This window comes from Buteo buteo, chromosome Z, assembly GCF_964188355.1.
Source record: "Buteo buteo chromosome Z, bButBut1.hap1.1, whole genome shotgun sequence".
Lineage (NCBI taxonomy): Eukaryota > Metazoa > Chordata > Aves > Accipitriformes > Accipitridae > Buteo > Buteo buteo.
The window spans coordinates 43,414,704-43,426,747 of record NC_134204.1 but is presented as its reverse complement, the minus strand read 5'-3'; the positions used below and the strand labels follow the sequence as shown (position 1 = coordinate 43,426,747).

The window sequence follows — 12,044 nt, the reverse complement described above, 5'->3', positions numbered from 1 at the left end:
CCATGCTACAACACACCTACCTGCTCGTTCTACCGCCACCCCCCACCCTCCCCGCAGCTCCCGTTTCTGAAGGTGCACGCTGGGCAGGAAGGACTTTGCTGTACAAACGGGCATCAAAACATTTCCCCTCAGCTGCCTGGGTTCAACCCCCAAAACCTCTCGTTCTTCCTCACAGTGCAAGCACACGCAAGAGGCAGAAACAACCCACCCTCCGCGAGGAGTGGGAGATACCTCTGTACATTAAGCACCAACGCAGAAAAGCCCCTCGGCGTTTGGCGACAGGAGCCCTGGACCGCGGGCACCATGGCAATGATAGCATGCACCGGCGCCAAGTTCTTATTACGACTTGTGTGTACTTATCTGCGCCGCGCCACTTCCAGAGGTTTCCACGACTGCAATGGCATACTGTTATTTTTTAAACATGCGGTGTTCTCCACAGGTGTAAAATGGACTGCTTGCCCAAAAGCAACCAAAAAATTACACACCTTTCGAGATGGGCCAAACAAGCACCTCAGCCTCAAACACAGGGTAGAAACTGTGACAAGCCGTGTATTGCAGAAGGAACTTTATAGCTTGATGATTATATGTGACAATACAGAAGGAGTCCTTTCTTCCAGTAACTGCCATTTGCTTATTTTTAAAGAAGATAATAAAAGTGACATAATAAAACAAGATCTTTAAAAATTAAACCAAAGCCTTTTTTTTTTCTCTCAGATGTATAGAATGGTAAAGGAAAAATCATTTAAATCATTTCCTTAGTAATACAAGGAATATTTAAATAGATTTAATAGTGCTGCTCCAAACCAATGAATTACGAGTTTAAAACCTATTAAAATGTAATGTTTTTTTCCTGAGCTGAGGGGAGAGAGATTTAAATCCACTGAATTTTAATATTTCAGCTTGAGCTGCAGGAGGTAGAGGAAGTCCAAATGAACTATTCCATCAGCACCATTCAAGCATGAACATTTTAATCAGTTTTACTTCCTTGGAGTTCTCCAACACAGTTTACGCTGTCATTCTGAAAGCACTTAACACAGAGGGTGTGAAAAACCACCAAGGCTTGTTATTGCCTTCACAATTGATGGCAAATAATTTTGCAGACTTCCTATCATTAAAATGTCACTGCTAAAAATTGAGGTTCAGCATTTCTTGTGCTAAACTGCATTTTCTTTGAACGCCATCACATACCTGTTCTTAAGTTTTTGGTACATTTATCTCTCTCCATGTGATAAACAGGCACACAAGCAGTAGCCTCCATTTCTGCCTTACTACCCAACAGCAGTTGAAAACTGACTATTTTAAACAGAGGGAGGAAAAAAAAAAAGACTCTGATGTATTTCTTATAAAGTTGCAAGTTAATTCTCTAGTTCCCATATTAAAACGCAACCACATTCGCACAGCATGCTCCAATTATATAGCATAATAGATTTAAAAAAATAATTTAAAAAAACCACCAACAAAAAAAAAACAAAACAAAAAGAACCCACCACATTTTAAGAGAGTTAGATGACTCAATTTAATAATACAGGAAATGAAAACATCATTCCTAATTAGATCATATTACTGATTTAAGGCAACAATTTGTATGTTGTTTCAACAGTGTGATCTTGCAGATTCTAATTTAAAAACATGGCAGCTGTGACACATGACAAGATCAACTGGATACATCACACTGCTCATCCTGATACACCCAACCTGGAAAGGAGCTCTGGATGCGTACTACAAATTGCTCCGAGCAAGAATGCTGTACCGTACCATCCATGGCAAACACCAGATGCAGAGTCTGGATGCCTGCAGATTTACAGTCCTCCTACAGCATGCTTACAATACCTAGTTTTGGTTTAGTTTTTCTCCCTGCATCTCTCCAGAAGACAGATGATATTTAACTTCTTTCAGCCCGTCAACAGTTTTAAACTGAACATGACCTGTGAAAGAAGTCATTATAACTGTGTTTCATTCCATTAAACACAACTAGTTTATTGTCAGGAGAACAAGCAGTCTCTCCGGGTTCCAGGCTCACTTCAGTATTTTGCATTTAAACTGCACGGATCAGTGATTTGGTTCATTTACCAATGAAGATAGAATAATATTGCAAAGTTAAAAGGTGCTTCATCAGATTCCATTAAATCAGAGCACATTCATACAAAAATATATACACACGAAACACAAAGAGAGACATGATTTGTGCACATTCGGTTCTTTCTTGTGCCATCCTCCATTCTGGTAAAAGCCATTTTAAACTCAAACCTAGGGTTCTTCTGTTCAAACCGAAGGGGTTTAGCATGAGTGAGGTGAACTGAATAGGGCGCCAAAGCACAGAGAAACTTAAGCTACAGTTGTATTCCAAAAACTCTAATACTGCTTCTGTCTTCGTCTGATACACAGCTCAATGGATAACTAAAAGATGTATTTTTAAAACTGTGAAGAGCAAATGAACTTTGGAAGCTTTTAAAATATCACAGGGTTAAAAGAACACAAACTCTGTCAGACTTATCAAACAGCAAAATAATATAAGACAACATAATTAGAGATATAGAAAAGCCATGATTTCTAATTACATTCTTTGTTTTATTTTTATTGGTATTCAATTTACAAAGTATGACAAGGCTTTTTTAGCCTCATGCTAAATTTTCAGACTTTAAATCTAAGTGCAGACATAACATTATTGTGGGTATTCACACAACTAGAACTTAAGCTTTTTTGATAACTTGCTATCCTATTTATTTTTTTAATGAATCTCTTGGATTAGATTACTTCTCTTCAAACCTGATGAACACAAAATTTTCAGTCCGTATTGCTCCTGTTTCTCTAAAACTAAAGAGAGGGCCACACAGCATTTCCTAAGTCAACGCAAAATAGAAGAGTGATAAAAGGTAGTAGGGCAAGGTAAAATTCAGTCTTGTGAGGGAGGTGAGAGCTGTCCAATTTTAACACACAAAACTAAAATTCAGGTATTATGAAAATTTGAGGCAATAGAATTTCAATTGACCTGAAGAGATAAATTCAGACAGCAACAAACAAAACAGAAAATTTACTTCTGTCTGGATGGGGGAAGACTAACAAGTTACTGCCAGTCTCCCAAACAAGTGTCTAGTCGTTTATATTTATTCTGTGTGGTTTAGTGGTTCATGAAAGCAGGATAAACTTAAATAACCAGTGCAATAGCCAGTATCTATAACATTACAAGTTTTACATCAACCAACTTATTCTTTACTAGAAAGCAAATTGCTTTTTGCCGTCTCCCTAATACATACAAAGGTGAATGGCAAAAATGTACAGTAGTAGACCATGAAGTATTCATATACACGCATGTGCACGTACATACACACAAAAAAATGGTACGTGCACATATACACACACGCTACATATGCACATGCAGCACATACATTTAAAAACTTCTTTAACAAAGAAGCCAACCTTTAGCTACTTACTTTATGCAAAGAATGTTAATAGAAGGCAATATTTTTGGTTAGGTAATGAAAACTAATTGGGAAATTATTCATCTCCCACTCTCCCCACTGGAGCGTAAAAGACATACAACAAATGTTATTCATGATTCTACACGACTCGCTCCGATTCACCCCCTTCTTTCTAACGGGTACTTCAGAGGAAATAAAGGTTACTCTTTTCCATTTATATCTTCTAATTGACTACCAGTGTTTTCTTGTGGTCAGAGGGATACAAAATAGAGTTAGAAACAGCCTATTAAAAACAAGCTACAATCAGACCGCTGCTCTACACTACCGTCAGCAATGATCAGAGAGTCCTGATTTCCTTGTTAAAAGACAGAGGCATAATTGAAGCAATATCTTCACTTCAGATTGATTATTCGGCGACCCTTATCCACATCTTCACTCAGCAATTTGAATTTTAATGAAAGTAAATGGAATAATTAGCATTTCAAAGTGTGTTTGATACACTGAATAAAAAAAAAGGAAAAGACTTTTATGTATAATCTATACACAAAAGAAAAAGCATTTGGGAGGGCGCAGAAGATGGGAAGTACAGTTGTAGTGTCTTCATTAGAATAACTTAAACAACTGCTTGTACCAGCTGCATAATTACACATGTGAATAATGTGCTATTAAGCTATGACTTCTCACCTTTATTTTATGTAGTGTGAACAGCCATGGCTTTTGTTGTTATGCCTCCTCCTCTCCAGTTGTAAACACTGTGGCTGCCCACACGCATAAAATCTTGCAGGACTGCTATACTGAGCTAATACCGCTGGCAGTAAAGCTTTTACAAGAGGGGCTCCACACCCCCATATTTTTAGACGACTAGGAGCAGGGCGCCTATGAGCGCACTGGTGACAAGTCATTTTGCCGTCAATTTTGGTTGTTTGTGTCGGTTTTTGTTTTTTTTTAAAGTAACAGCTATTTTTTTAATGTAAAAATAAAAAGTGTGGTGAATATTCAGTCTTGAGCCACCACCCAGAAAAAGAATTGGGCAGCAGGGATGGGAAAAACCCTCCTAAAGCACAGTGTGGCATATGAAGGCTACCTATTACCATGGCTGCACAAGCAGACGGGCACGTGGTATGCAAAGGAAGCAATGTTACTTAAAAAGGACCAAAAAAACCCAGATACTGATCCAGCTTCGGGGAATGGATACAACACAGGCATTAATTACCCCGTTTGTCTTCTCTGTACAGTGCAAGCAAAAGTTTTCAGGTAGTACCCAGCTTTTATGAAGGTCAAGCTACTGAACTTCACCACTGCCCACAACTTTCGCCCACCTGATGGAAAGGAGTTCATACAAGAGAGAAAGAAAAAGAAAAGCTATTTACAAACACTATTAGAGCTAAAACGGAAAGACCACATACCCCAATGATTGCGTTCAGTTCTGCCATGGTCACTTGCTTGGCACGCTCCACAGCCTGCACCACTTGTTGCTGGTGCTATAAATGAAGATCAGAAACACAATAAAATTATTTGTTTTCTAAATTATTAAGCACAGATTCTTCCTTCTATCTTTTTTTCTTTGCTTTTCAAACACATGCAGGGCTTGAAAGAACTGTTCTTTAACAGACAAGTCACATCCTGTGTTGATCTGCAAGAGTATCAGTTAAGTGGAGAATTTTTTTTATGCTGTTACTTGCCAGGAATTATACCTTTGCTCCCCAAAGAGCTATTTTACAACCTGGCTAAATGGGGAACTATCTTCCTTTTGTCCATCAGCACAATGTGCTCTTGAATTTACAGGCCAACTTAAAATGCAAGCTACTTTCCTTATAGCCATCAAAACTTTTTGATTTAAGAAGAAAAAAGTATACTGAAAAAGAAAGGTATGTATTTACAACAAGTGCATGGCACCCACATCACTGAAGGATATACAGATTCTCCTTCTAGGTACATTTCAAAGCAGCTCTACCGTAAGAAAAGAATTTAAAATGCCATTCACAATTCTGTCAAACACGTGAAAGAGAACTAATTATTTGAATCCCCAACATGTAAATTTTAATAGCTTTAAAAAGTCCATCAAAAACACATGGTCTAATTAACAACACAATTTACAAGCTTCAGTGGTTATATTATCTCAGTTTGAGTGATACTGTATTCCTGCAGTAAATTCAAAATTGCTGTATGCCAAAAATTGATTGATACTTATTTGAAAACATCAACTACAAATAAAATAAGGTCCTCATCTTGCAACCAGATCCATGCCTGTTTGAAGCTCCACTGGTGGCAAATCCATCTGCACAGGAGGCCTCGTAGGATCAGGATTACACGTGACAAATTGGTACAAGGCGGGGCCAGGGAGTACTGCAAGTAGGTTGTATGATCTGTACTGAAAGTGAGTAATCTTTGATTTAACAGCCACGGGTTGAACACGGAATGAAGTGAGCTCTTGCCTACCTCAAGAGGTGCTGAAACCACAACGATGAAACATCAGGTCTGCACCAAAATCCATGTCTAGATGTTCTTCGGTGCAAAGTTTAAGGGAAGGGCTGAGAAGGGCTCTTTAAAGCCTCCAGTTTGTGTCCCATGGCTGTGTATATGGGCAGAGCAGAGCCAAGGCAGAGAGCATGCAGCAACACCTCCCATGCACCCTCAGCAGGGGCAGAAAGCTGCGTAAAATAAGGTGGGGACCCAAATCCTCAAGGCTTCCTCCAACACAAGAGTAGGTAAAGAGCATCAGAAAGACTCCCCGGGCAGCACCCTCAGCCCCACTGGGAGAGGGGACCCTAAGGAAGGACTCTGCTACCTCGGGGGCTTGGCAGTCCCAGATTTGCTGGTTCTCGGTGGAACACACAAACAAAAATGGCATTTTCACTTATAAACTCTCTCCCATAAAAGCCCTCAGGGTGAGGAAAAGCAAGCCCAAAAATCCACCCATAACTGTAAGAAATGCTGACCTCTACGAAAAATGGATAAATGCAAATAATGAAGGTGATTTAGAAACACTCCTGGAAGGAATACAATGGTTTTAAGGTTTGTTTGTTTTTAGGCAAAGAAGAATTAAATGAAGGAAATGCCAGGAGAGCAAATAACATACTGCTGCAAACAGAATCACAGCAGTCCCATTTAGAGTTTTGTAAAGCTACAGTGCTAACGTAAACCAAATCTGTCACTTATAAGCAGACAATGTAAAGAACAAAAAGCAGGCTGAACACAAGCAAATGTGTTCTTGGCATTCAGAAAAAAAAAAAATGCAGTGGTGTATCACCATCACAGACAACCAGCAAAAAGGAAATTGCGATACTCAAGATTCAAGTCCCTGACAATGTCTTATCATCTCCAGGTCATCACATGTTAAGGACAGGTACAGATTTCGTCAATCACGAGGCTGAAAGCCCAGTGACACGTGGCTTTACATGGCAACAGGGTGCCATATAAATACATAAAAATTACACCACCATTTCCTGGTGGAGGTCAGCCAGACCAAGAATGGGTCATAGCATTTTTGATCAAGTCATCCAAAAAAACCACCCAAATGGGTTTTAAAAATCTTTAAAATTATTTAAAAAAAGAACACCAAAAACATTTACTGCGAAGTTCACAGTCATCTTTGCTTTCCTACCATTTCCTAGACAATGCTTTTTGCACTGAGTTAAAGAAAGGGACCTAGGTCTTGGTTTGTATATATAAGCATTCAACACCCATTTACTTAAATCCTGCTCCCAGGGTCACGGGCAGGAGAAGAAAAACTTCTGAGCGACCTACAGAAAGCCAGCCTGAAAACACCAAAGGTACTGTAGGAATTAGTACAATTTTCATCCAGGTTTTGTAAAAATAAGTCAACTCCACAAGAGTTTGAATATTTTCCTTTCCTTTACAGCAAACATACAAAGAATGGCTCTCAGGGGTATTTGGGAAAACCATTATTTCATTCTCCGGGGGGGGGGGGGGGGGGGCGGAGAAGGTGGAGGGGTGAGGTACCAAAATCTCACTTTAAGATTTCTGCTGGAAAGCACTGTAAGACAGAAATTCCCTAAGCAGCCACACAAGGCATCTTTCATGGATTCTAATATGTTTGGGATCAAGCCTTCATAGAGAGAAGAAAACCCATGGGCTTGTAACACTGAACCTGAATTAGGTACGGGAAAGAATTAAAACTCTCCGACTGCTAGCTGCCTTAACATTGATTTAATCTTCAGTGGCATAATATGCAAAAGACCCAGAATAGATGGTCTGTAATTAGCCTTCCCATCACTTCCACCTTCTTGCAGCAACCCAGCAGACTCCCACTCAGCTCCTGAAACCCCATGGGGGGGGGGGGGGGGGGGGGGGCGGAACTGCCCCGAGTGACCCCGGCGCTACTTCCAAGTCACCGGCGCAAACCACACACTCCAGTGGATAAAGACACAGGAAAGAAAGCAGAGTCACCCTGCGGCACGGCAGCACGCTGCACAGGCTTCGAAGAGCCCACCAGCTGCCCCCAGCCTTTCTGAACCTGGGGCGGGCCGGGGGGGCTCCACATTACCGACTGCGGCTCCAGGAACGAGTGGAGGTCTCTACACGCAGAGAAGGAGCCCGACCGGGCTCCGGGGACCCGCTGCGACTCAAAACCACAGTGAGGGGCAGGGAGCCCAGGTGCCTGCTGAGCTGGACGGCAGCTGGCCGGCCCAGCCTGTGAGGGTACCCAAGGATGGAGGGCTCCAGTGCTTACCCCCTGCTCGAATGCCTTCCCCGGCCAGCGTGCCGGTAACGAGTGGTATTATGTTAAAACCAAGCAGTACGCATTAGCCTGCCCATCGGGCGATCACGTAGCTATTTACAGCCAAGTAAAAACAGCAAAACCAAAAAAAAGGGTTACTTTTTTCCCAACCAAATACAGACACAGGGTTGCAGCTTTCACACACATTTAATGCTAGCCTTCCTCTGTGCACCCAAGCACATGACAGACCCATTTTCTTCAGTTACCGGAAAACAGTATTTTGCATTGCATTTAAGAGGCCGGAGCAATGAACTCACTACCCTGCCCTGCCTGTCATGCAGACTAGTACCATTTCTCCCTTTTAACTTCTTCCCTGCCTCTTCTCTTCACCCCTTTTTGCTTTCTGTAACGAGCGGTGTGTCTGCTCTTGCCTTGTGTTGGAAAATCACCTCCTTTCAGTGTCACAGTGGGTGGCAACAATGGAGACCACAACAAGGATGTAGGCTTTTTCACCATCGCAGTGTCTCACCAGACTGTCTTGTCACCGAGCCCTGGCTCTTGCACAGGCATTGCAGCATGGTGGAAAATACCTGGGCTTTTTATACCATGTCAGTGCTCCCCGCAGCTCCCAATGACAGGGGAGCCGTGCTGACAGCAACTGAGCAGCCAAAATTCCCCCGGTGCACATACGCAGATGCTGGTGTTAAAAACGCCTAATTCCAGCCTGTCTCCAGCACCGCCAACAACATCCAAAGCAAAATTCACTGAACAATTCACTTTGCAGAAGCAAGCGGGCTCTGCTATGTTTTATTCATACTATTCTGTTGTTGTATTACCTGTTTAGAGGGAGTACAGACCAGGTCTTTCTTAAGAACTGCAGCAGTGCCATTCTGAAAAGCGCAATCTAGAGATGGCATAATGAGACGAGGCTGCACCAAAAACACTAGTGAGAACTGGAGAGCAAATACGCATTTACCATGGACTACAGCACACACTTAGAAAACTAAAAGGGACCAGCAGGGTCACTGCGCCCAGACACCAGTAACTCAGACAAGATGTAACAACCACTTCATAAAACGTAGTAACATTATTAGCAATATGTGAATAAATTGCTATTAAGATGCCTTCCTTGGTAGAAGGATTACAGATATCTGACAGCTTCCTTGTAGTTACTGTTTCAGCTCTAGTGTGGGACAAGTCTAAGATGGAGGAAAATAATTTTGTCTTCTCAGCCTCTCACATCTCAGACCAACAACTACTTCCATTTGAACAGCATGTAAGGATTCCTGCTCTGCTTCTATATAATGGATCTCACACTCTTCATCCAAATTTACCGCACTTTAGAAGTGCCTCTAGGGAATGTATGTACAGAAAAGAGCAAAGACATTATAGCCCATATCTCTCTTGTAAAAGGAAAACCATCAACTAATACTGAAGTGTTTGAAAGGAAAAGACTGCATGCAGTATTTCCTTTTTGTATGTTTGGTTGTGTGTATGCATGCCAGTGCTTGGCATTTTATTGTATATTTGAAGTATATTTGACCACCTTATCGTACATGGGGAACTGAAAATTCCTATTAAAGAGCTTGTTATTAGCTAGTTCACTGGCAGTTGGAAGGGAAAGTGCACCTTCTGAAAAAGTTTATTACAGCCTCCTCCACCCTACATAATGCTTGCAGTGTGGCATGGAAGTTGACAGGGGCCAATACCATGAACATTTGTCTGGCTTCTCAAGCAGCTTTTGCAGGTTGTGCTGAGCTCCTGGTTGCCACAACTACATCGTCAGCTGTAAATCAGCCAGCTTGTGTGTGTCTCATGAATATAAACACAGTCAATATTTACTCAAAAGAAGGTAACCATGATATATGAGTATCTCCAGCCACACTGAACAAATACCACTATCCAGCACATGAGGCCGTTCAGCTCTTGATAGCCCACAGGGTCCCACAATGACAGCCACAGGTTGCAGCCAGCCACACACACCGCCTTGACCAGGCAGGAACCAGCCCCAGCTTGAAAGCCACAGGGTTGTGCAAGTGTCACACTGTGCTGCAGCTGGTAAATTCAGTTGAGAAGTGTAAATTAGCAGAGGCATGATCTACGGCTTTAGATCCAAAATGAATTGCATCTTACTGGCTAGACCATTTGATGATGGGAATATCAAACTGTCTATACCAGCTGCAGCAGATCAAAACTACATTGAGTGCTAACAACCTCCAAGTATTAACCTACAACCTTGCAGGCACCCCCTTCACCTTATGCAACAGGAACTACTTTGAGCACATTGGTATCTCACAACATCACAGGGAGGTGGAAAATGACTGTTGCAACACAGGAAGCCTGCAACCACAGCTGAAATTGAACACACATCGCCCCTGAGGTCCACCTCATGCTTTGACCACAAAGTCACTCTTTCCTCTCAAAATGGGAAGCTCCTATTTTTTGGTGCTGTCTTTTACAGTCTGCCAAAGCTGGAGTCAACATAAAAACAAGGTACCACTTCACTGTGTATTTAGGCAGGTTAGGAACTTTATTTCAAATATATGCTTAGATGATGTACAGCACAGTAAAACTGACTGAAGCCTGGAGAATTTCCTGAATACTGTACTGGATTGCGCCCCGAAACAAAGCAGACACTAGTACACAGTAGGGTGATGTATTATAATTGCATCCTTTTCACAAGATCTCTAGCGATTTTGGCCACGATTTCTTACTTCTAAGTGAGTTATCGCAAGCCATTGATTCCTTACAAAGTTAACAAGCAATAAGACAAGTTAACCTGGTGCTATTATGAGGCAATAATGTTGCCATCAGTGCATGTAACCACTGTATTTTGTTCATTTTTCCCTCAGGCACAATACAAAGGAGCCTGATCGCATTTTTCAGCCACTATTCCACAATTAGACTGTATGCATTTTGCATAAACAGCAAAAGCATGCTGCAATTCAATCCTCTATTAATCTGGATGATGAAATAAAGAGGCTTCCATTAAGACACTCACTTTTTAAAGACACAAATTAGATAGAAACCGAGACTAGCAGAATAGTCAAATCTGGAGATCAGTTCTCTTTTGCCTCATCAGCATATGCCAATATAAACTGATTCAAGTAAGTGTTTCTACTAACAGAGGTTAAACAATTAACAAGATTTTCCTAACCCCAATATGAAAACTATCACGATCAGTGGCACTGTCAAGACATGTCAAGTTTTTTTCTGAGTCCCCTTTCAATCCCTGTCTGCTCTCTAGGCCCCCTCCCCTCTTGCTAGGTGAACTAGAAAGCACACTTGCCTCCACGCAAGATGAATGTGTATACCGGCTTTTCAGAAGTGCTCCCTTTTGTCTCTGTCAACACAAGTAAAAATGCTGAAGTTGTGTATTTTTTGACCTTTCCATCTCCTCTGTAGTCCAAAGAGCTTTGACACCATGCAACATGCACAGAGGAGGAGCTGTAAGACTTCGTAAATGAGATGTGCGAACAGGTGAAGGAAACTTTATGGGCTGTGGATTTAAAAAGCAGAGGCTCACTAGTACAGAAGCCCTACAAGAGCCTGTTTTCAGATCTAAAACTGCTTAACTCAAAGCTCTGATCTAAAGCCTAACAAAGTAAACTGCAGTCATTGAGCACACCGACACTGGTGTACTTAAGCCCCCACTGGGCAGTACTGTACCCATGACAGAAGTGGGACAACAGCATTTTCTAAATTTACAATCTGGATCATGTCTACTTACATAGTTCTTAGAACTTGCATATTAATGACAAGCTACTGCAATGTCTAAGTCCAGAATTACTTTAAAATTGCTCTCCATGTCTAGCCTGATGGCCAGGAGGTTGTTACACAGTGACTGGGGCCCTTGGCTCGTAGTTCACAAGTTACTGCATGTGAGCACCACGAGAGATTCTCCTCAACGGACAAAAAGAACAAAGTGCAATGTGCAGCCTTCA

General features: G+C 41.7%; 1 protein-coding gene across 3 annotated transcripts in view; it reads right to left on the bottom strand.

The window, feature by feature from the left end:
* LOC142027438 (transducin-like enhancer protein 4) overlaps window positions 1–12,044 on the bottom strand; it is a 99,441-nt gene that overhangs the window by 52,926 nt on the left and 34,471 nt on the right. For 2 of the 3 annotated variants that reach the window (XM_075021644.1, XM_075021646.1), the window contains exon 6: window positions 4,826–4,900. The exons of the other annotated variant lie outside the window; for it this stretch is intronic. In XM_075021644.1, the coding sequence (XP_074877745.1) occupies window positions 4,826–4,900 (75 nt within the window). The remainder of the gene's footprint in view (window positions 1–4,825; window positions 4,901–12,044) is intronic. 3 annotated transcript variants of the gene reach the window in all.